This window comes from Coregonus clupeaformis, chromosome 28 (genome assembly GCF_020615455.1).
Source record: "Coregonus clupeaformis isolate EN_2021a chromosome 28, ASM2061545v1, whole genome shotgun sequence".
In the NCBI taxonomy this organism is placed as follows: Eukaryota; Metazoa; Chordata; class Actinopteri; order Salmoniformes; family Salmonidae; genus Coregonus; species Coregonus clupeaformis.
The window spans coordinates 6,749,836-6,774,296 of NC_059219.1; the positions used below are offsets into that span (position 1 = coordinate 6,749,836).

The 24,461-nt window shown below is 46.2% G+C and overlaps 2 protein-coding genes across 2 annotated transcripts; one reads left to right on the forward strand and one right to left on the reverse strand.

Moving 5' to 3' along the window:
• The first annotated feature begins 364 nt into the window (after nucleotides 1-364).
• On the forward strand, nucleotides 365-11,795 carry LOC121542689 (nibrin). The gene is made up of 17 exons (XM_041852178.2): nucleotides 365-537; nucleotides 961-1,082; nucleotides 1,494-1,621; nucleotides 1,707-1,866; nucleotides 1,948-2,051; nucleotides 3,902-4,019; nucleotides 5,611-5,801; nucleotides 6,060-6,160; nucleotides 6,308-6,446; nucleotides 6,537-6,748; nucleotides 6,875-7,052; nucleotides 7,167-7,857; nucleotides 8,155-8,244; nucleotides 8,801-8,944; nucleotides 9,064-9,177; nucleotides 10,126-10,175; nucleotides 11,411-11,795. Exons 1-17 carry the CDS (start codon nucleotides 507-509, stop codon nucleotides 11,439-11,441), a joined length of 2,604 nt encoding a protein of 867 aa, XP_041708112.1. The 5' UTR covers nucleotides 365-506; the 3' UTR covers nucleotides 11,442-11,795.
• A 2,442-nt stretch (nucleotides 11,796-14,237) lies between these two features.
• Nucleotides 14,238-23,441, reverse strand: LOC121542343 (oxidative stress-induced growth inhibitor 2-like). The gene is made up of 6 exons (XM_041851743.2): nucleotides 23,146-23,441; nucleotides 16,489-16,577; nucleotides 16,217-16,353; nucleotides 15,917-16,108; nucleotides 15,596-15,690; nucleotides 14,238-15,437 (listed from the first exon to the last, which is right to left on the reverse strand). Exons 2-6 carry the CDS (start codon nucleotides 16,553-16,555, stop codon nucleotides 14,252-14,254), a joined length of 1,677 nt encoding a protein of 558 aa, XP_041707677.1. The 5' UTR covers nucleotides 16,556-16,577; nucleotides 23,146-23,441; the 3' UTR covers nucleotides 14,238-14,251.
• Nucleotides 23,442-24,461: the final 1,020 nt, after the last annotated feature.

Genomic DNA, 24,461 nt, shown 5'->3' on the forward strand with positions numbered 1-24,461 from the left:
ATTACTGACATGATGTCAGCTGGTCCTTTTGTGGCAGGGCTGAAATGCAGTGGAAATGTATTTTTGGGATTAAGTTAATTTTCATGGCAAAGAGGGACTTTGCAATTAATTGCAATTCATCTGATCACTCTTCATAACATTCTGGAGTATATGCAAATTGCCATCATAAAAACTGAGGCAGCAGACTTTGTGAAAATTAATATTTGTGTCATTCTCAAAACGTTTGACCACGACTGTATGTGACAAATTTTATTTTATTTTATTTAATTTTATTTGGATTCAGTGGATGAGTAGCGGCATCATGTCCATGCCAACGGTTGGGACTCTTATTTTGAAAGGAAGTTAATGTGGACTTTCGCGCTGACTTTATACGCAAGTCGGACTCGCGTGGCGCATTAGATGTTTTACTATTTGTAAATGTATACATAGCTAGCTAGCTAGTTATTGACAGAGAAGAGCAACACATGTTAGGGGGGTTCGTTCCATAGCTCGTAGTGGCATATAAAATGTGGACACTGAAACCTTTAGAATCCGGAGGTAACTTTTGTTTTGCCCAGCTCTAGCTAGCTAGCTATTTTAGCCATAGCGGATGACCAACCCATCAGCTAACAACATGAGCTAGCTAGCTACATTTGACAGCTCGTTCTAGTTGTTCGCTAGCTATGTTTCTCTGTGTATTTTGGAGTATCAGAATACGCGCTTAGAAGATGAGAATCAAACCTGTTACAGTAGCTATTAAAAATGGTTTGGGTAGCTAGCTATCTAATTAGCTAGTTAGTATTATTCCTATGACACACTTTATCAAAGTTACACCTAACTAGCTAACGTGCAGTCTTACACTGGTCATCTTCTATCTAGGACATACAATATGATGATTAAGCCCTTAATTCATCCTCCAGTTGTTTTGAATAAGAACATGACCTTTCTCACTATTCCATCTCATGACATGTCCTGTCCCAGCTATCACCCACTACCTCCTGCCAGGTAAGGAGTATGTGGTGGGGCGTAAGAACTGTGAGGTCATCCTGCCCAATGACCAGTCCATCAGCCGGGCTCATGCTCACCTTACCGCTACAGACCAGGTGAGCGAGAGAGAGAGAGGGATATTCTGTATTAGGAGTAACTGTATTTTTACTCACACACAAACCCTACACACCCACTTAACCAGAGCACTACCCTACAACTCTAAATACTTAACTGAAAAATATAAAGGCTGAATGTGAGCAGCCCTACATTCTGTCTCTAGTCCATCAAATGCTGTCATATCTCTCTTGCAGTAGAAGGTGCTCTTGCACTGTTCACTGTCTTTACTTGCCTGCATGAATCTCATCTTATAGACAGAGCTGGGTTTTTTTTTGTCCTAATGCTGTGCATGTGTTATATAAGGAGACACTATCAAAATCCACGTCTTGTATTGTTTGGTTAAGAGAGTTTTTCATAAAGTAGAGGTCTATGTAACCAACAGACTGTGGTTGTGTTGTGTCATGTGCCAGACCCTGACCCTGAAGGACTGCTCTAAGTATGGGACGTTTGTTAACGACGAGCGTCTGTCAGGTGACACCCCTCGCAGCCTAACGGCAGGGGACAGAGTGACATTTGGGGTCTTCCACAGCAAGTTCAGGTGTGCACCCAAATTTACACAATGATAAGTATTCATAAGAATTGTGATGCACACAATAATTTGAAATCTATGTCCCTCTCTCCAGTGTGCAGCAGGTAACGGTGGTGGTGTGTTCGTCCTGTGTGGATAATGAAGGGAAGGTCTCTCTGTCTCAGGCCCTGCAGCCTCTGGGTGGCCGACTGGCCAACACCTGGACACAGGACTGCACTCACCTGGTCATGCCCACTGTTAAAGTCACCATCAAGGTCAGCACATGACCACAAAGTGTGTGTGTGTGTGTGTTTTAATTCATCTGTACATACAGGATGTGCTCTCTCCCCATGCAGACTATCTGTGCGTTGCTGTGCTGTCGGCCCATAGTCAAGCAGGAGTTTTTCACTGAGCTCACCAAAGCCCTGCAACAGAAACAACCACCTCCAAAAGCTGAGAGGTACTAAGAGACACCCGACACACACACGGCTGATGCTCACCTCCACAAACCGCACAATAACAGCTGCCACTTCATCCAGGCCTCATTTTATAGACCTACAGTGCATTGGGAAAGTATTCAGACCCCTCGACTTTTTCCACATTTTGTTACGTTACAGCCTTATTCTAAAATGGATTTAAAACAACAACAAAAAAATATCTACACACAATACCCCATAATGACAAAACAAAATCAGGTTTTTAGATTTTTTTGCAAATGTATCAAATAAATAAATAGCACATTTACATAAGTATTCAGACCCTTTACTAAGTACTTTGTTGAAGCACCTTTGGCAGCAATTACAGCCTCGAGTCTTCTTGGGTATGACGCTACAAGCTTGGCACACCTGTATTTGGGGAGTTTCTCCCATTTTTCTCTGCAGATCCTCTCAAGCTCTGTCAGGTTAGATTGGGTTCAAGTCCGGGCTCTGGCTGGACCACTCAAGGACATTCAGAGACTTGTCCCGAAGCCACTCCTGCATTGTCTTGGCTGTGTGTTTAGGGTCGTTGTCCTGTTGGAAGGTGAACCTTCGCCCCAGTCAGGTCCTGAGTGCTCTGGAGCAGGTTTTCATCAAGGATCTCGCTGTACTTTGCTCCATTCATCCTACCCTCAATCCTGACTAGTCCCCAGTCCCTGCCGCTGAAAAACATCCCCACAGCATGATGCTGCCGCCACCATTCTTCACCGTAGGGAAGGTGCCAGGTTTCCTCCAGACGTGACACTTGGCATTCAGGCCATAGAGTTCATTCTTGGTTTCATCAGACCAGAGAATCTTGTTTCTCATGGTCTAAGAGTCCTTTAGGTGCCTTTTGGCAAACTCCAAGCGGGCTGTCATGTGCCTTTTACTGAGGAGTGGCTTCAGTCTAGCCACTCTACCATAAAGGCCTTATTGGTGGAGTGCTGCAGAGATGGTTGTCCTTCTGGAAGGTTCTCCCATCTCCACTGAGGAACTCTGGAGCTCTGTCAGAGTGACCATCAGGTTCTTTGTCACCTCCCTGACCAAGGCCCTTCTCCCCCGATTGCTCAGTTTGGCCGGGCGGCCAGCTCTAGGAAGAGTCTTGGTGGTTCCAAACTTCATCTATTTAAGAATGATGGATGCCACTGTGTTCTTGGGGACCTTCAATGCTGCAGACATTGTTTGGTACCCTTCCCAGATCTGTGCCTCGACACAATCCTGTCTCGGAGCTCTACGGACAACTTCCTTCGACCTCATGCCTTGGTTTTTGCTCTGACATGCACAGTCAACTGTGGGACCTTTATAGACAGGTGTGTGCCTTTCGAAATCATGTCCAATCAATTGTATTGACCACAGATGGACTCCAATCAAGTTGTAGAAACATCTCAAGGATGATCAATGGAAACAGGATGCACCTGAGCTCAATTTCGAGTCTCATAGCAATGATTCTGAATACTTATGTAAATAAGGTATTTCTTTTTATAAATGTGTAAAAATGTCTAAAAACCAGTTTTCGCTTTGTCATTGTGGGGTAATGTGTGTAGAGTGATGAGGGAAAAAATATATTTAATCCATTTTAGAATAAGGCTGTAACATAACAAAATGGGGAAAAAGTCAAGGGGTCTGAATGCTTTCCAAATTCTTTGTATATGCCAATGGATTAAATGGATACTGCGAGGTAGACTAGTTAACAATGGCTCGCAAAACTACTTTTAACTTCCTTCATACTGGTCGCAGAGACTTCTAAATGGTATCCATGAGTTAATCTGACTCTAGGCAAGTAGATAAAGATAATTGCCCAAATCTCTCACTATCCCTTTAACCTTATTGAATGACTGTTTGTGGGTGTTAATAGTTTCTTCCCAGAGATAGATGAGCCCAGTCTGAATAAGGATGAGGTGGACCTGACAGAGAGGCCAGAACGTAAAGAACTTTTCACTGACAAGACCTTCCTCTTCCTCAATGCCAAACAGGTACTGGCCTGTCTCTCTCTCTCACTCTCCAAACTTTCTCTATGAATAGCCGTTATACAATCCCACGTTACAGAACAGCCCTCGCCTCACATGGCTGCTTAATGTGAGAGTCTGAATAAATCAATTAAGGGCTTCCATTAGTCTTTATGGCCTGATTATTGCCTCCTGATCAACATTTGACTTGGATAGAGAGCTCTTCTCATCAGCTAGGAGACCAGGTAATGATGATAGGACATTTGTTAGGTGGTTGGTTATGTGTAGTCACTTAGTTGTATTCGGGGAAATAGTTGTTAAAATCTGTGATGTTTTTATTTTCTCTCTCTCTCTCTCTCTTTCTCACTCTCTCCGTCTCTCTGTCTCCGTCTCTGTCTCTGTCGCTCTCTCTTTGTCTCTCTCTCTTTCTGTCTCTATCTATCTCTCTGTCTCTCTCTCTTTCTCACTGTGCCTTTCTCTATCTCTCTCTGTCAATCGCTCTCTCATTCTCTGCCTCATTCTCAATCTCTCTCTCTTTCTCAATCTCAAGCTGCTTTATTGGCATGAAAAACATTGCGTCAATATTGCCAAAGCAACAATGTATACAATATACATTAAGTGTACAAAATGTGCTCTTTCCATGACATAGACTGACCAGGTAAATCCTGGTGAAAGCTATGATCCCTTCATCTACGATTGAAGTGGAATTTACAAGTGACATCAATAAGGGGAGGAGACAGGATAAAGAAGGATTTCTAAGCCTTGAGTTAATTGAGACATGGATTGTGTATGTGTGCCATTCAGAGGGTGCTTGGGCAAGACAAAATATTTAAGTGCCTTTGAACGGGGTATTGTAGTAGGTGCCAGGCGCACCGGTTTGAGTGTGTCAAGAACTGCAACGTTGCTGGGTTTTCCACGCTCAACAGTTTCCTGTGTGTATCAAGAATGGTCCAGCCAACTTGACACAACTGTGGGAAGCATTGGAGTCAACATGGGCCAGCATCCCCGTGGAACGCTGTCGACACCTTGTAGAGTCCATGCCCCGACGAATTGAAGCTGTACTGAGGGCAAAAGGGGGTGCAACTCAATATTAGGAAGGTGTTTGGTATACTCGGTGTACATTATAATAAAATAATGAATAATAATAATATAAAATGGTAGTAAATAATAGAAATAACAGCAATAAAATGGTAACAGTCAATAGTAGAAATAGAAAAATTGAATTAATAATATGGACAATAAAAGGCTAAACATGAAAAATGAACACGCTACTATTATTACTACTAAAATGAATGCTACCACCACTATTAACACTAATACTACAACTATCCCTACTTCTACCATTACCACTAGTAGCATTTCTACCTCTGTCTCTACCTACTAAAACTATAACTGTCATCATCACCATTACATCAGTACTACTACCATCATCATTACAACTACTACTACTATCACCACCATCATTAAACTACTATCATTACCCCTACTACCCGTACTACTACTATTTCGAATAATAATCACGACAATAATATCAATAACTCTCTCTCTCTCTCTGCCTCTTTCTCTATCTCTCTATCACACACTCATACACACTCACTTGTTCGTTCCTTCTCTCCAGCAAAAGCGTCTGAGTTTGGCAGTGAATTGCGGAGGTGGGAGGAGCCAGCTCCTGGAGGAGGGGTCTGTCCCTGTGTCACTCCTGGAGTCGCCATTGAGCTGTGTGATCAGCATGGCAACGGGAAACTCCCAAGCACTAGTGCCCCCCTCCACTAAGAAGTGGGCAGACTCTGTGGGGAGGATTCTACAGAGGTACACACACTGCAGTATCATAAAGACAGAGTGCAGTTTGAGTGTGTTCGATACCTAAAAAGGGAGAGAATTGTGGGGGGTTGAATGACACAAACAATTGAGACATTCCTGAAGCTTTTGAGACTTGAGGCTTTTCCTATGTAAATTCACTGTTGAAGGACTGCTGTTAGGGGGTTACGCTTCTTCTCTGCAGCTCTGAAACTAGACTAACTTATTGGGTCAGCACAGTCTATATTTACTATCTCTCACGCTCTCCAGGAAAGGTCTTCGATTCATCACAGAGTCTGAGATCGGATTGGCTGCCATCTATGTCAGCTGTGACAAGTACTGTAATCCCTCCAATCAGATGGCTGACTCAGGTGGGTGGGGCTCTCAGGGTGGGTGGGGCTCTCATACGGTGAATCATAGTCTGTTTAATTTGAGTTCCTGATTTTATAATGATATGGACTTATGGAGTGGAGTCAACACTATTGTATTGTTGTTCATGTGTTTTTTCCCCTGGTCAGAATCCATGAGAATGAAACCCACCATCCCCGGTGCCACACTATCCCAGAATGCACCAGTGGATGAGACGGTGCTGCCAGCGGCGTCTCAGAACATCACAGCCTATGCTGTAAACACCGAGCCCTCACAGGGCATCAGTGGGTAAGACACACGCACACACAACCTGAGCTCCAAACAACCAGTTCTACTTGAGTGTGTCAGGCTGATCTGTGCTGTCTTATCCCCGGGTAGGGTGGATGTGGCTGGGGTGAGTGCAGTTGGAGAGACCCCTGAGAGGGACCAGAGCCGGACAACCTCTCGTCTTGACCGACCCAAACGCTCCTCAGGCAGAGAGCTGGCCGGGACCTGCACAGTGGCAGAGACTATGATGTCATCATTCAGCGCCTCAGACAGCGCTGGTGGTGGCGGCTCAGACAGAAAAAAAGGAGAGCTACAACACCCAGGTAGAATGGTTTCTAATGACTTAGGCAGAGTGGGTGGGTGTCAGTTACAGTAGTAAAGTTCTGGCATGGGCCATATAAACTGAATACATGTGTCTGCTAAATGACATTGTATTATCATGATATTAGGTGGAGGGAAAGGTGATGCTATCACCAGATTCCTAGCCACTGCCCCTCGGACCATCGGGGGAGTGCAGACGATATCCCAACAAAAGCGCTCCTCCCAGAAACAACAGGTCTCGCAGAAAGGTTCCCCCCAGAAACAGTCTGCCCTCACAAGTTTCTTCCAGCCTGTCGGCAAGAAAAGGCAAGTGCAGTTCTCTGGAGATATCCATACAATTCCACACAGAGGCTTATCAATCTTGAGTTAATGGTGATATTATATACAGACACCAATGTTTTCTCTCTCTCTCGCTCTCAGACCTCGGGAAGGAGAGGAGTCCTCTACTGTCCAATCAGAGGCCAAGCTCTCCAGGAGGGAAGAGGAGGAGGGGGAGAAGAGGAAGAGGACAGTACCACAGCACACGGAGACCTCCAACACCACACACACACGTGCTCCCTCAAACACCACCACACACACTCCTTCTGCCATGACACACACACGGGCTACCACACACACCCCCACAGGCAGGTCCCAGGGCCAACAGAGCTCAGGAGCAGGTCAGACTGAGGCTCTGTCAGGGGGGGTCTCCCACCCTGCCCAGCAGGGGCTCCAATCCAGGAAGAGGAAAGAGATGGAGGAGGAGACGAAAGGGGGTGGGGCTTCAGAGATAGAGATGGACGAACTGGAGTCCATCATGTCTGAGGACATGGATGAATCAGATGAGCCCATGTCAGCCAGTCAAGGCCAGCGGTCGAAGCTGACGGAACAGAGTTCAACCAATCAAGGCCAGAGGTCTCAACTGACAGACAAGAGCTCAATCAATAGAAAACAGCTCCTAAAGACAGTGGAACTTACCTCTGCCAATAAGAAACAGCGGGTTGATCCAGTGGAACCAATCACAGCCTATCATAGGTCAAGCTTGGATTCAGAAGAGGGCTCGTCAGCCAATACAAGACAGCGAGCGGAGCCTGTAGCTGAGGTCAAAGAGGAAGAGGTGTCTTTCATTGAGGTGAAAGGAGCTGTCACTGTGTGTGTGTGTGTTATCATAACGTACAGAATAAATTGATGTGTTTCTATCAGGGCGGGGGTCAATTCCAATTGAAGCCACTCAATTCAGGAAGTGATTTTAAATTAAAATGTAAGAATGGATAGCTTCTACTTCTCAGTTTCATTGAAAATATATGCCATTTTTTAAATCGCTGAATTGGAATTTCAGTTTACTTTCTGAATTGACTGGCTTCCCCAGCCCTGGTTTCTATTATGTGACTATTATTATTAACTATCCTTCATCTTCTGTCCCCCCAAGGCAAAACCAGTTAGTGGTGTGGCTCCTGGTCATCTGGAAAAGCCGGAGACTGATACCAAACCCTCCAAACCTGCCAAACAGAACGCCTCAGTAAGTCCTGTCTGTATCTGTCTGGAGTAGGGGCCAGTGGAGAAGAGTTAGTTCTGTCAGTAACTGGTCTGGAGTAGGGGCCAGTGGAGAAGAGTTAGGTCTGTCAGTAACTGGTCTGGAGTAGGGGCCAGTGGAGAAGAGTTAGTTCTGTCAGTAACTGGTCTGGAGTAGGGGCCAGTGGAGAAGAGTTAGGTCTGTCAGTAACTGGTCTGGAGTAGGGGCCAGTGGAGAAGAGTTAGTTCTGTCAGTAACTGGTCTGGAGTAGGGGCCAGTGGAGAAGAGTTAGGTCTGTCAGTAACTGGTCTGGGGTAGGGGCCAGTGGAGAAGAGTTAGGTCTGTCAGTAACTGGTCTGGAGTAGGGGCCAGTGGAGAAGAGTTAGGTCTGTCAGTAACTGGTCTGGAGTAGGGGCCAGTGGAGAAGAGTTAGGTCTGTCAGTAACTGGTCTGGAGTAGGGGCCAGTGGAGAAGAGTTAGGTCTGTCAGTAACTGGTCTGGAGTAGGGGCCAGTGGAGAAGAGTTAGGTCTGTCAGTAACTGGTCTGTGTGTTGTGATGTAGGGTTCAGGGGGTGAGAATCTCCCCAGTAGACTTCTAGTGGTGGAGTTCAAATCCCTCACCGTGGCAACACTGGCCAGACCTAAACCACGCCCCACGGAGACGCACAGCAACGTCAACATGAAGGACTTCAAACGCTTCCGCAAGGTAGACCCCAGAATCCACCTCACCACAACACAGGGTCATGGGACTATGTTAGCTTAGTGTCTCTGTTTCTGTGTGTGTGTCTATGTGTGTGTAGTAATTCATGTGGATGTGTGTTTCAGGTCCCAGTGCCCGGTGCCCAGGGTTTGCCCAACATCATCGGAGGGTCAGACCTGTTGGCCCACAACCGGGGCAAGAACTCTGAGCTGGAGGAGTGGCTGAGAGACGCAGCAGAGGTACACAGTCCTACTTCAGCTGCTTTTTACTACAATACTTACTGTCTGTTTAGCAACCCCTGAGACACACAAACACTCCTAGAAGATAAGAACATGGTATTTACCATGAAATGGTGTAGTAACAGGGGGTGAAGGGGCTGAGGCTGGGTAGAGAGGAGATGGAGGGGCTGGTTAGAGAGGAGATGGAGGGGCTGGTTAGAGAGGAGATGGAGGGGCTGGTTAGAGAGGAGATGGAGGGGCTGAGGCTGGGTAGAGAGGAGATGGAGGGGCTGAGGCTGGGTAGAGAGGAGATGGAGGGGCTGAGGCTGGGTAGAGAGGAGATGGAGGGGTAGAGAGGAGATGGAGGGGCTGAGGCTGGGTAGAGAGGAGATGGAGGGGTAGAGAGGAGATGGAGGGGCTGAGGCTGGGTAGAGAGGAGATGGAGGGGTTGAGGCTGGGTAGAGAGGAGATGGAGGGGCTGAGGCTGGGTAGAGAGGAGATGGAGGGGCTGAGGCTGGGTAGAGAGGAGATGGAGGGGTAGAGAGGAGATGGAGGGGCTGAGGCTGGGTAGAGAGGAGATGGAGGGGTAGAGAGGAGATGGAGGGGCTGAGGCTGGGTAGAGAGGAGATGGAGGGGCTGAGGCTGGGTACAGAGGAGATGGAGGGGCTGAGGCTGGGTAGAGAGGAGATGGAGGGGCTGAGGCTGGGTACAGAGGAGATGGAGGGGTTGAGGCTGGGTAGAGAGGAGATGGAGGGGTTGAGGCTGGGTAGAGAGATGGAGGGGTTGAGGCTGGGTACAGAGGAGATGGAGGGGTTGAGGCTGGGTAGAGAGGAGATGGAGGGGTTGAGGCTGGGTAGAGAGATGGAGGGGTTGAGGCTGGGTACAGAGGAGATGGAGGGGTTGAGGCTGGGTAGAGAGGAGATGGAGGTTTGTGGGTCTGTGAGTCAAAGCCCTGTCTGTGTGTTTCAGGATGAGCGTCAGAGCAAGAAAGAGGAGACTTTGGGAGATGACCTCTTCAGGTACGAGTCAAGGCTTGTTGGGATGCAAACATCAAAACAACCCAAATCAATGGGGGTCACATTATTTCAGGTGGAGGGCACCACAGCCTACAGTACATGAGGTTTGGAGTCAGGCTGTGAATGGGGTTAAGGGAATTATGGGAATGAATGTGGAGTGATGTTGATTATGTTGCCCCCTCCAGCCCCCAAGGTAGAAAAAGTCAGCCGCTCCATCTGCAGTCTGCAGCGGAGCAGAAGGGTTGGAGCACCCAGCTTACACAAACATCACATTCCCAGGGGGCATTGCTCCGTGTTCAAGGACGTCACTACCAGACACAAGACAACAGAGCCATACAGGCTGACGCACACACAGCTGCCTGCACACAGGATGAATGGGACTAAAGGCTCTCTGCTGAGCTCTTCATTACTCCACACTCATTCATTCATCTATTCATTCCCCTAACCCCAATTTAAAAACACAAAACAACATTGACCGCACAGCAACATAGCCTTGGTTGTAGCTGTAATCCAACCAACATGGCTGATCTCAGGTTTTGATTCTGATTCACATACATTAGAGCTGTATTATCCCTCAAGGTTAAATTAGCTGGTCCCCTGCATACATACAATACACATCAACACCATTTTTGGATTCGCCTGTCAAATAGTCATCTGAAAAGGAACGTTTAGACCAAGACGCACAGAACCGAGAGATAAACATTCCTGATGTGAGTGGGTGGATCTTAGTTTTGGCTTGTCACTGACCAATCAGTGCCCAGTGGTTCCTGTGTCACAGCTGGTTGTCTGGGTTATGCTGGTGATGTATGCGCATGTTAAGGCTGCTACATTTCCCCTTGGTAAGCGTAAAAGGGGTGTGTTTGTGTGTGCACGCCTGGAGCGAGCCTGTGCTGTTTGATCATTGAGTCATGATGCCCACTCAGTCATGCATGGCCAGAGGACAGCCCCGGGTACTAAGAAAACAAGCTGCGGTTTTATGTTTTTGGGTCCGGCCCGAACCCGTCTCCCAGACTTAGTTTATTGGGAGGATGTTTGGTTTGAGCTCTTCAAACACGGCCAGAAGTTTACAGCGCTGGCTTAATTTGGGCTATTTTTTATATTTGTCCAAAATGCATCCAGGATTGATCTAGCAGGAATGTTAAAAGCCTGAGTGTCTAGGTGGATGTCTGGCTGGCCACTGCCCCGACTTAACCCGTGTGTGTGTGTGTGTGTGTGTGTGTGTGTGTGTGTGTGTGTAGATACAACCCCAAACCCACCAAGAAAAGATGAGAGCACCTGGATGCAACATGTGAAGCCCTGCAGACGAATGGAATCTTAAGACACAGGAAGGGATGTCAACACCCCATGGAATGTTTTGCGCTTCTAGAATTCTTAGTTTGATAGAACTGCTATCTCCGCTCCACTAATAATGTTAATGAATGGATATTTTAGTTAACTCTTCATCATTGTACTCAAAATGACCAGAGGGGCCTTTCAATGACAAATGTTTAAACAGTTTTTGTCAGTGATAGATGTGGGCATAAATGTCTAACTTTCTATGTACTGTACACTAATTATATACCTTGATTTAGTCACTGATGGCGAGCAATGTAAACAAATAAATAGGTTTTACGTTTCAATATATATTTTTTAGATTTTTATTTGTCCATAATAAAAAATACAGTATACAAAACATATGAAAAACTAATTTGAGTTGTACAAGAGAGGAGTCCAACTCTACCATGCACAAAGCAGCTTGTCTGTCTGTTGTGAACAGGAGAAGACCATGGAATACATGTAAGACAGTAGTAGAAAACCACTGGTTAGACCCCAGGGGTTGGGGAACCTGCTGTTTCCTTTTCTTATGAATCAACCCCTAGCTAACCCTTCTCACCAAGGCACCTGCTGTGTAGGACATGTAGGCCTAATTAGCCATAGGCTGATGGCCTATCTGAGGGCAATGTTGAGTGACTACCACCACCTTGATTACACCTATCCAATGATTCATCTTTTCAGATCTGGATGGAGTGCCTAGGGGCTGGTTGCTAGGGGTTGGTTTGGAATACAGCATATTCCCCAGGAACTGTCCATACGTTTTCAGGTATTTGCCACGACAGAGACACATGAGGCATATGATGGCTGTGTGAAAGTGACATCGTATGAGAAATGTCACAAAGAATACTATACGGACCTGGATTCAGAGCAACAGGCATAATATTTACTCCATAATGGCAACCATGAAATGTGCGTTTAACATAGTCATTATGACTTCAATAGGCGATAGTCAACTCCTGATAAATGCAAGGGACTAGCAGTTTTGTATTCAGACTGGTGGACGGCAATGAATGCACCTACAGTTTGCGCTTATCCAATGTGCACTTATCAGGAGTCGTCGACTGTAGAATAATTTTATAGACCCTTTACTGTGTTTGCAGACATTGTCGCACGAGGGCGATGCGCGCAAGTTGGTGGCAGAACACGGGGAAGTTCTTATAGAACGCCAGCAAAAAAAGCCTCTCCATGTTACTTATGAGTGCATTTCACACTACTTTGGGATTATACGGCTCGTATGAATGTCCTGCTTAATATGTTTGTCTCATCGCAAATCAACTGCAAAAAAACACTTCAACCAGTATAATGGCTCTTTGGCTAGCTTTTGCTACAGTCTATGTCAATGAGCGTTAGCGTTCTAGCTAACAACTGCTGCATTCAAAATAGTTATTTTGCAAAGATCACAACCAAAAATAATCTTAGCGACTGTTCAAGCAAGAATCAAAACATCATGGTAAGCGTATGAGAACCCAAAAAGTTATTTTGTTAGGAGTAATAAAAATGTAAATCTAGACTATGTTGAATGGGCGCAGATGGCGATGGCTTTCTTACTGCAGCCAAGAGTCGCGCTCATCTGTGCGTCTAAATAAGTATTTGGCTTTTTGTTATGGTCTAACATCAATAGAGAACACTTATGCCCGGTTCGTTGAAATCAGGCTCACATGTACAGTAAATTAGCAATGAGTTATCTGATCCAGAATACATTCAGGTGTGTGAGTGGAAGGGTTTGCATAGGAAAAGCAATAAGAGGAGCGCTCCAACCATTGTGAGTTAGTTCTAATTCGTCTGATTAGAATGGTGATGGGTTTTTGATTCATCTGTTATTCATCCATTACTTCAACGTTCCCATTACATCCTGGTCTGCCAGATACTGCTTGGGGTATGTAGCTTGGCACTGATGAGAAACTCAGGATTGAGATGACGTCAGAAACACTATAGCAGCTATGGGCCTATCTCTACAAGGTTCCATTTCCTTGAAGCTTTAAAGGGGAGTTGTAGTGGTTCACAGTTCATTGCATGGTGAAGGCCATCAGAGAGATAGTAGAACAATTGTTTGAAGTAGACCGATGATGAGAAATCAGAAAATGTTCTTGCATGAAAGACAAGGTGAGCAAATAACAAAATCGTAAGAAATTATGGTCCAGGAGAAGTTACAAAATGTCACATGACTTTTTAAAAAACCTTGTCACACTGCAGATTGGACTTCTGGATAGAGGACACCAAACCCTGTCTGACAGCTTCCCAGTAGAAACCAAAACAGTGGAGTAGTAACGGGTGGTGGGCTGAACCTAGTCATGTACTGGAACTCTAGCCTGCCTCCACTTCCATTGTTTTGAGTTCTCTCAGAAGTGGTAAGAAAGCATCAGAGTTCAAATAGGTATGTCCACTGCATACACAATGAAAAGATAAAAAAGCGTACTGTTTGGCTTTGCCCTTTTAACTCAGCACTCTGTTGGTAATAGTAGCTTAGTTGAAACGGTTGTTAAAAAGCCAACAAAACACTCGTAAAAGTGCCATATTTTGACAATCTTGTACATGTCTTATGACGACAAACAAAACCTGGTTATAAAGTGTGAAAATGCAAACAATCATAGGTAGAACATTTTCAAGCATCATAACAGGGTTATTTTACCTGCCATAAGCACTGTACCATGTCATGTCACTCCTCCTTAATTCCTCTCTCCCCCTCTCCTCCTCATTCCTCCTCTCCCCCCTTTCCCTTCCAACTCCTTCACCCCCTCCTTCCTTCCTCTCCATCCACACTTCACCTAGATAAACTCCCCTCCTCCTCCTCCCCCGTCTGTGATCAGCTTGCCTTTCTTCTTCAGTCTCTTGAGCAGGCAGGAGGCAATGCCTAGAGCACCGCCCTTTAGGAAGCGAACAAAGTTGTCTCCCACCAGCGGGCCCATGGCAAACAGTCCTGGGTCCTTGGTGCACTCGAAGGTGTAGGGGTGCACGTCCATGGGGTTCTGCTTGCAGGAGATGGGCTTGGTGGGGTCCAGTCCCAGGTACTGGCCCTGGCCCTTGAGGAAGAACAGGTTGGGGTGGGTGCCGATCAGCACCAGGGCCATGGAGATCTTAAAGGCCTTGAGGGAGTTGCTCCCCTGCAGGACACACTTCATGTCTGGCTGGAAGGACACCACGCAGTGCTCTGGGAAGCTGGTGTAGTCAGGGAACAGAACAGGACCACCACCGGCGGTCATGTTACTTGTGGGAGGTTGGGGCTTGGAGCACATCTTGGAGCAGACTGAGGTGGCCATGCTGGGAAGGCCATTGTTGGTGGAGGTGGCAGCCATGTTTGGTGTTGCGTGTGTCTGGGAGTGCATCATGTGGTAGACCTTGTGGTATTCCGGGTAGAGAGTCTTGGGTAGCTGTTTAAAGATGAGGCCTGGGTCGTCTACGTGTTTGCGGAAGGCATGCAGCACCGAAATGTTGTTGTTACAAGCGCACAAAACCGCATCCGCCGCGCTTAACCCCGCCCCCACGATCAGCACAGGGTCAGAGTTCGGCCCAAGCTTCTTCCGGCTCACAGCCAATCCCAGGGCAGAGATGCTGTGGAACACAAAGGGAAGCTCCTCCCCCTCCACACCCAGCCGAGCTGGCGAATCAGACGCGCCCGTGGCCAGAACTACATTCTCCGAAAACAGGCAGAAAGGAACATGGGTGTCGCCCTGCACCTGCTGGTACCCCCTCACCTCCCACAGGCCCGCACCTCCCCCTTCGTCTACACCCTCACCCTCCCTCCCCTCGTACACCCCCTTTCCCCCCTCCCCCAAACCCCCTTCCCCTCCATGACCATTCTCTAGACCCTCCCCCTCGTGACCACGGAGAAGTTTCTGCACAGATGTCACGTAGGTGTTGTCAACAAAGTTCTTCTTCAGGCCCATCAGCTTGACGTAGTTACGGTAGTAAGACGAGATCTCCTCTGGAGTGGCTCGGTCGTTGGTCACTCCCCTGGAGAGAGAGAAGAGAGAGGAAGAGCACTCGTTGTCAAACAAAATATCCTTTAGTAAACTCTGTTACAGTATTAAGGACATTTAAGCTGTCGCATTGTTTTCAATCTATTTCACTTCATTGCAGCCTCTCATATCTCCCTCCCTCTCTGTCAGTACCTGCGTTTCCCATTGTTAGTCAGGTCTCGGTAGTTGATCCCTGGCAGTTCCATCCAGATGCCCAGACTGATGGTCAGCATGGAGCCCTCCATCACCTAGAAGAGAGAGATTAAAAGAGAGAGGATTGGAGGTGAGGATTTAAAGAATGGAGTTTAGGTTTAGCATTAGAACAAATGGATGAGGAGATTTTGGGGTTGATGTTTAGGGGTGAAGTCTTGCCAGGTTTCCCAGGCATAGCTCTGCCCAGCACCATGGGTGAGGGTGAGGTGTAGGGGTAAATGAATGGGAAAGGAGGGTATAAGCGGTTTAGGGATAACTCACGTGCCAGGCTCCTCCAGGCGTAGCCCTGCCCAGCACCAGGTGAGGGACGTGCTGCTGCTTGTCTCGTCTCCACTGTAGCACAGGGGGAAACTCGTAGCCAAAGTCAGCATTGGGGTGCAGCAGGGTGTCAAACAGCACCGCTACAGGGTTTCCTGACCGCCCCTCCAGACCCTCACTCAGATACTCCAGATCCTGCACAGAGAGAACAGACTTTATCATGTTTCAATGTTTATGTGTTCGTCAACTGTGATCTGTGTGTGCGTGCTGTACGTGTGTTTAATGCAATGTTTTGATGTTTACCTGTTCGGTGATGGGCAGGTGTCTGGTCTCCTGTAGCTTCCTGTACAGAACAGGGTTTGGGTGAACAGCTGAAGGGTCCAGGTAGGGCTTGTAGCCACTCAGCAGGTAGGACAGGCAGATACCTGATGGCCCGTTACCTAAACAGACACAGAGGAGAGAATCAAATGTTTACGATGTCAGAGGTTACCTGTGAATGATGACAGCGGGCGAGGTGGGGTGGCGAAGGGGTGCTAGCCTCTCGGGGCAGAGTTAGAGGTCAGAGCTAAACATACCTATGATGACCACAGGCAGCGTGGGGGGATGCTCTCGGGGCACAGTGGTCTCTTCCAGAAGAGGCATGGCTGTAGCCAGGGCCAGCACACTGAGAGAGAGAGAGAGAGAGAGAGAGAGAGAGAGAGAGAGAGAGAGAGAGAGAGAGAGAGAGAATACTCGTAAACAAAGTGAAGATGGTTGCAGACAGTCTTTCATTCTCTCACCGGTTAAGTGAGTGGGGTACAGTAGAGTGTGGGACTGCCAAATCATACAGAGAGTGTTTGCTTGGCCAACAGTAGAGCTGTCGTCCGTTAAGAGTTAGAGCCTTTTAGCTGAGAGAGAGGGTTGTGGTCTGTTAAATTACTGTAGTTGTCACTTCTCAGTCTGCTTCTCAGTCTGGTGTGACAGGTTCAAACCGGACTGGATCGGCCATCGACGGTTGTTGTTTTATGTGAGCGGAGATCCCATCCCTCGGTCTGTCTCTATCGGCACTCAGCTGACTCCAGCACACACACAGGGAATAAAACAACTATTCATCCTGCTATTGTGTCCATCTCTGTCTCTCTCGGTCTCTCTCTCTGTTTCTTTCTCTGTCTCGCTCTCTCTCTCCCTGTTTCTCTCTGTGTCTCTCTCTCTGTACACACACACACACAGTCATGACCCCCCTCATATACAGTGGGGGAAAAAAGTATTTAGTCAGCCACCAATTGTGCAAGTTCTCCCACTTAAAAAGATGAGAGAGGCCTGTAATTTTCATCATAGGTACACGTCAACTATGACAGACAAGTTGAGGAAACAAAATTCAGAAAATCACATTGTAGGATTTTTAATGAATTTATTTGCAAATTATGGTGGAAAATAAGTATTTGGTCACCTACAAACAAGCAAGATTTCTGTCTCTCACAGACCTGTAACTTCTTCTTTAAGAGGCTCCTCTGTCCTCCACTCGTTACCTGTATTAATGGCACCTGTTTGAACTTGTTATCAGTATAAAAGACACCTGTCCACAACCTCAAACAGTCACACTCCAAACTCCACTATGGCCAAGACCAAAGAGCTGTCAAAGGACACCAGAAACAAAATTGTAGACCTGCACCAGGCTGGGAAGACTGAATCTGCAATAGGTAAGCAGCTTGGTTTGAAGAAATCAACTGTGGTAGCAATTATTAGGATATGGAACAGGGACGGCTTGTTCAATAGGGCGATATGGGCGACGCACTGCCAAACGGGAAAAGGAAGGGATTTTTTTTCTAATCAATTATAAAAAAAAAAAAAAAAATTATATTTTTTTTTTATAAATTTATAAAAAATTATATCACGGCAACAGCAGTTATCAGTGTTCACGTCTGATCTGCCAGCCACTAAATGTCAAATCAGGCTAAAGTCGTGCTTCAAATGGCCCCGCCCGTTTTTTGGGCGATTTCAGTCAGGTTGAAAATCGCCCAGAAGTCTCTCATAGCCTGTCATGTAAAATCTATTTGTTTCACATTTCAAAGCTTTCAATACATTCTCTATGGGTGTCTGTGGGCATGCACTTACGCGCTTTCGTCATACATAACGTAACCATGAATGAACGTAACTAAGAAAAGACCAGGTAGCAGCCTCAATCAATTCACTACTACTATCAAAATGGCTAGGCTTCAGTCCAACTCGATTGTGTCTTTGAAAGAAGTTCCTTTTTGTCGGCGAACAAATGAAGATAAATTGGCAACGAAACAATTAGGACCTCCCAGACCAAATTTAATAATTCAACAGGTGTCTACTAAAGGGGGGAAGTCCTACACCCGAGGATTTTCCAAAAATTGGTATGAACGGAAAACCTGGCTAGCAGGCTGCGATGTAGCTAATGCAGTTTTTTGCTACCCCTGCTTACTCTTCCACCCTGAAGGCGGCACAGCAGACAGCACCGCTTGGACAGCGACTGGTGTAACCGACATGCACCATCTTTCAGAAAAGATTAAGAAAAATGAGCTGTCAAAGACCCACATATAGCTGTTTGAGATTGTCTGCTTTTGGGAGAGTGAATATTGCCACTCAACTGGATGAGGGATACAGGCTAGCTGTCCGCCGCCACAACGATGAGGTTAGCAACAGCAGAGTCGTGAACACTGTCTACGAGAATCGAGACGACCTCATATAATGTTTTGAAGCCATCCGGACGGGTTCATTGGGTTCATTTGACCAGCACACCTTGAGAGAGGCAGCTGGCTACGTGAGGATACTACATGATGAAGATTTAATTTTTTTCCTGCGGCTTTTCACAAAATCATGCCCCACGTCGACATTCTGTACCAGAAGCTACAGAAGAAGGACATCGATGCTGTCTCTATCAAACGTGCCCTCGACAGCTTCACAAGCAAGTGCAGGCCATAAGGTAAGATTAAACAATATCAAAAAATGTGGTAAAAGCTCTTGTTGATCCTGCAATCTGAACAAATACCAAGATGCTGTATTTTCAGCTGATATTTCATTTGTTTATGGAAATGCATATTGTTTATGCAGTGTTGAGGAATGTGAAAGAACACCCTTGATTATTTTTACTGTGATAACTTATTTTGCTTTTGTAAGCCAACACTTTTGAGATCAGTCAATAAATGCTTCTGGTATTGACTTATATGCTGCCCCTGTCTTCATGTTGTTGCTGGACATATCTTTTTAAAAATGTGTGTAGGTCACCTAAATCATCAGAAAAATTGCCCTCCCTGAGAATTTGTTCAGGAGCCGCCACTGATATGGAAGACATACAAGACCACTGATAATCTCCCTCGATCTGGGGCTCCACGCAAGATCTCACCCCGTGGGGTCAAAATGATCACAAGAACGGTGAGCAAAAATCCCAGAACCACACAGGGGGACCTAGTGAGAGCTGGGACCAAAGTAACAAAACCTACCATCAGTAACACACTACGCCGCCAGGGACTCAAATCCTGCAGTGCCAGACGTGTCCCCCTGCTTAAGCCAGTACATGTCCAGGCCCGTCTGAAGTTTGCTAGAGTGCATTTGGATGATCCAGAAGAGGATTGGGAGAATGTCATATGATCAGATGAAACCAAAATAGAACTTTTTGGTAAAAACTCAACTCGTTGTGTTTGGAGGACAAAGAATGCTGAGTTGCATCCAAAGAACACCATACCTACTGTGAAGCATTGGGGTGGAAACATCATGCTTTGGGGCTGTTTTTCTGCAAAGGGACCAGGACGACTGATCCGTGTAAAGGAAAGAATGAATGGGGCCATGTATCGTGAGATTTTGAGTGAAAACCTCCTTCCATCAGCAAGGGCATTGAAGATGAAACGTGGCTGGGTCTTTCAGCATGACAATGATCCCAAACACACCGCCCGGGCAACGAAGGAGTGGCTTCGTAAGAAGCATTTCAAGGTCCTGGAGTGGCCTAGCCAGTCTCCAGATCTCAACCCCATAGAAAATCTTTGGAGGGAGTTGAAAGTCTGTGTTGCCCAGCGACAGCCCCAAAACATCACTGCTCTAGAGGAGATCTGCATGGAGGAATGGGCCAAAATACCAGCAACAGTGTGTGAAAACCTTGTGAAGACTTACAGAAAACGTTTTACCTGTGTCATTGCCAACAAAGGGTATTTAACAAAGTCTTCAGAAACTTTTGTTATTGACCAAATACTTATTTTCCACCATAATTTGCAAATAAATTCATTAAAAATCCTACAATGTGATTTTCTGAATTTTCTTTTCTCATTTTGTCTGTCATAGTTGACGTGTACCTATGATGAAAATTACAGGTCTCTCATCTTTTTAAGTGGGAGAACTTGCACAATTGGTGGCTGACTAAATACTTTTTTTCCCCACTGTACACACACACACCCAATCAGGACCACAACACCCCACCCACCCCGCCGCGCCCCCTGCATCGTACACACAGGCCGTGGCTAGACGAACCTCCGCTTCCCAAACAAAAGACAGTACGCATCAAATCTATGGAGGCTCAGGTCTCTTGTGCCACGGTGCCATTGTGTGTGTTTGTATGTTATGTGGCGGTGCCATTGTGTGCCCGGCGGGGTGTAAATCCCCCCGATCACTCCCAGCAGGCTCTAATCCTGCCAGGCCTGTTTATATATTTGCCGCCCTTTTCACTGGCCGGCGCGGTGGGAATGTAGACCTGGCATGCTGACAGACTAGACAAGAGGGGCGCGCCTTTCTACCCCCACCCCCGTACACACCCACCCAAACACCTCCCCTCTAACCCTGCCTCATGCACACACCTCCTCCCTGCTTCCCACCACCTGCCACAGGTCATCCACACCGTCTCCCTTCCCACCTCCCCTCTGACATGCACCCACCTCCACTCCCACATGCACCCACCTCCCCTCTGACAAACACGCACTCCCCCGCATCGCCCCCTTTCCACCTCCCATTCCCCTGCCCAGCCCTGGGTGAGACAGTGCAGCATGCTGTTTTTCACCCAGTGCTGGGGTGTTACCCTTTTCAGTAAAAGTGGCAGGATTCCATACACTGGCCGTGCTCTGTTTGGGCGGGAGTCCCAGAGAGAGCGATGGAGGGAGCGGGCAGCCGTGCCCCCTATTTGGCAGGCTAAATCTGGCATTTCCACACCACTGACCAATTTAACACTCACCCACATTCAGCCAGCTTACTCGCATGGAGAAGGGGGGATAGAATATGTACTCAAAACTATGAGAACTTGTAGAAACTTCTAGAACTTCTACCTGGCCGCCAGAGGAGCATCTCAACCCTGCTTTAAGTCTGGTTCCCCTCAAGGTTTCTTCCTTCCAGGGAATTTTTCCTTGCCAAATGTGCTACTGTTTACTCTCGGAGGGTTTAGGCCGGGTTACTGTAAAGCACTTTGTGAAAAATGTTTTGGTTAAAAGCACTATATATAAAAAATGTGGCAGTGCCAAGGTTGAATGGGTTAGGTTCAGTGCCAGGGTTGAATGGGTTAGGTTCAGTGCCAGGGTTGAATGGGTTAGGTGGCAGTGCCAGGGTTGAATGGGTTAGGTGGCAGTGCCGGGGTTGAATGGGTTAGGTTCAGTGCCAGGGTTGAATGGGTTAGGTTCAGTGCCAGGGTTGAATGGGTTAGGTGGCAGTGCCAGGGTTGAATGGGTTAGGTGGCAGTGCCAGGGTTGAATGGGTTAGGTGCCAGTGCCAGGGTTGGGGTCAATTCCCTACCAACGCAACAAGCCAGGGGACGCTTGTTACATCAGATAAACAATTTTGTTACTCTCAGGGCCAAAATCACTCAGTATCTGCACCTGTACAAAGTCTGCATCTTTTCGGTATAAACAGGAATAAAGAATAAAATGTTAAATAGGAAGAAAAACGGTATATATTAAAAATAACAAGTGCAAACTTTGTACAGGTGCCACAAACTTTGTACTGTGTCAGAATATGAAAGGTGTGATATTCAATAGACTGTCATTACCCTTGGATATTCTCTCTCTCTCTCTGCATCTGCACAGTTCTTCCAGTAAATGTGTTTTTTGTTAAATTTGCTGTGTACATTGTTCAAAGTAGTCACTTTGCATAGAGTTGTATGGTTTGTTAAACTTTGAAATCAATGGTTTTTGTTTGGCATACATTTTAAAGTGAAAAATCTGAGTCAAAGCATAATTCCGTTACCGTGGAGATGGCCAGCTCTAGGATTCCCTGCATGTAAAAGTGCTGATATAAAGCCAACTGCATACGGCTGGCATTCTGAGCTGGAATGTTTGAAATAAATAGGCCTAATAGGAATTGTATCTGTTTTAGCTGTAATTGTGTTTTATGTTCTTGTACTGTAGAGCCTTGTTTACACCATGCACTAACATGTGAGTTTGGGGATCTGATCAAGTATGATCCAATCACTATCTGATTAAGGTTTGTTGCGTCTACAGATTGTATTAAAATGTGTCTCTTATCCATCCATTGTGTCCGCATTGTAGCCAGATTAGCTGTTATTTGACAGATAATCTGGCCAGACAGGTAGTCTTTCAAAATAATATTTATTTATTTTAAAGACATTTACTGATGACATAAGTCAATGGTGCTGCTACCTGACAATTGGTTTAGAGGCAGGTATAATGATGATTTAAATGGTTTGGCCATCCAGATCTGTTTACACTTGCGTGCCTGACTACCTCCGAAGGTGGACAGGAAGATCTGATCACAATCAGATCACAATGTGGCTATTAATCGTTTATACCTGTCTACAAATGTGGGCACAATCAGAATGAGGACAAAGTGTGCATGTTTGCACCAGGTATAAACAGGGCTTAATTCAACCCTCCATTTGGCTAACTATGCCTATACCACAATAAGAATTTAGCAATTAGGCCTACCAAATTATGATTGTTACTGTAATCAATGTTTACATTCTCTTCAAATAGGCTTGTGGATTGCACAATTACCGCCTATCACGGGACTTGTCTAGTCTAAAAGGCACTGCGTTTTTGGCCCGGTACACAATATTTACAGCATTCTATGTTAGGCTACTATAGGGTATGCTACTAAGTCTCTTCCCCATCCGTGATCTTGAGTGATGCCATAGTACGCGGGCGCACATGCGAATAGCGACAATTTCATCATCCTTGTAGGCTACTACCTATAATTTAGGTCAGACACTCCCGGCCATCCTCTAGCTCTCCGCATCCCTCCAGGAGAAAGCAGCAACACCATCCCTCAGCTCTGTAGTGGCAGCTCTGTAGGCTACTTACCTCGGTACGATGTATCTCTATATCTCCCAATCGCTCCTCTGTACGGCCGACGGCCGCCGCTCTCACTGTATAAATATGCAGTCGCCGGTGGGAGGATCTAGCTCATGAGATGACACACATACCACCCCTCCTCTCTCTCTCTCTCTCTCTCTCTCTCTTTCTCTCTCTGCAGTGAACAGACACTGTCTGATGAGATGTGTTTTAACCATCAATGACAGCATCCAATCCTGAATATGCTACTAATGTCACTCACTACTTTTATCTATCCACCTCAAGGACAGATGTCCTTGCTTCAGAAGGAGAGAGGAACCGGTTTCTCGGTTTCTGTGTTTGACCAAAGATTATGGATATACTGACAAGATACACGTCTCTCCGCCCTTACAATGGGAGTCGTTGTCCACAAAGCGGCACGGCGGGCAGTCTAGCTCCCGCCTGTCCTTCTTCTTCGTCAATGTTATTATGGCGGTCCGCATTAGAGTTGCATGACGCCACCTACTGTAGGGTGGAAAACTATAGAAAAATATCCATTGTAATTTTTTTTTTTTTTTTTTTTAAATCAGACGTCATACAAAATACAAATTTAAAAGAAAGCCCAAAAAGCCCCAGCTCACTCCTTCAGTGATAATCGAAATCACATCCTTACATAGGCTCAGGGGCCTGTGTGGACGGAACATTCATTTACAGGATTCCTTGTAATTCCTCTGCTGTAAAATCCTGAGTCCCAAAAAAACGTTCAGCCGCACTCACAACGATGCCTATTTTCTCAGATTTCTTCTTTGTTTGAGCTGTGCAGTTTATAACCAATGCAATAAATGATACAAAGTCCACATTTTTAACATGCAACATGCGAGGATCCTGTTGGCAAGGAACATTTAATGACGCCTCTAATCCAACTATTATAGTTTCTTCAACGTCACTCCTTTCGTCCACTGTTCTCACCGCCTCCAGATAGGAGACATGTTGGACAGCCCTTATTCTTGCCACCTCGGTCTCCTTCACCCTAAAAGGGCACTTCATGAATTCGGGTGCATGCTCGCCACCACAATTGCAGCATTTCGCCTCAAATGGAATTCGTTATTCCTCCTGTCTGCATACACTTGACATGTCCAAATAGTTTACATTTATCACGCTGCAAGGGTTTGGGCACGAAGGCTCTTACAGGATATCTCACATAACCCAAATATACATATAAAGGGAGAGACTCTTCTTCAAAGAACAATAGAACAGATGGAGTGGGCTTCCTCACTCCGTCCACCATAGGGGTCAGTCGGTTTCAACCACTGCATCTACTTCAGTTACATCCTTTGCACTCACTT

What these genes read in the sequence shown, in the direction of transcription:
- LOC121542343 (XM_041851743.2), bottom strand. Translation starts at nt 16,555, where the DNA reads ATGCCTCTTCTGGAAGAGACCACTGTGCCCCGAGAGCATCCCCCCACG. An exon ending in ACCTGCCCATCACCGAACAG is followed by an intron (nt 16,109 to 16,216) that starts GTAAACATCAAA and finishes CTCTCTGTGCAG; the next exon opens with GATCTGGAGTATCTGAGTGA. An exon ending in ACTAACAATGGGAAACGCAG is followed by an intron (nt 15,438 to 15,595) that starts GTACTGACAGAG and finishes CTCTCTCTCCAG; the next exon opens with GGGAGTGACCAACGACCGAG.
- LOC121542689 (XM_041852178.2), top strand. Translation starts at nt 507, where the DNA reads ATGTGGACACTGAAACCTTTAGAATCCGGAG. An exon ending in ACCTTACCGCTACAGACCAG is followed by an intron (nt 1,083 to 1,493) that starts GTGAGCGAGAGA and finishes GTCATGTGCCAG; the next exon opens with ACCCTGACCCTGAAGGACTG. An exon ending in CAGCCTGTCGGCAAGAAAAG is followed by an intron (nt 7,053 to 7,166) that starts GCAAGTGCAGTT and finishes TCTCGCTCTCAG; the next exon opens with ACCTCGGGAAGGAGAGGAGT.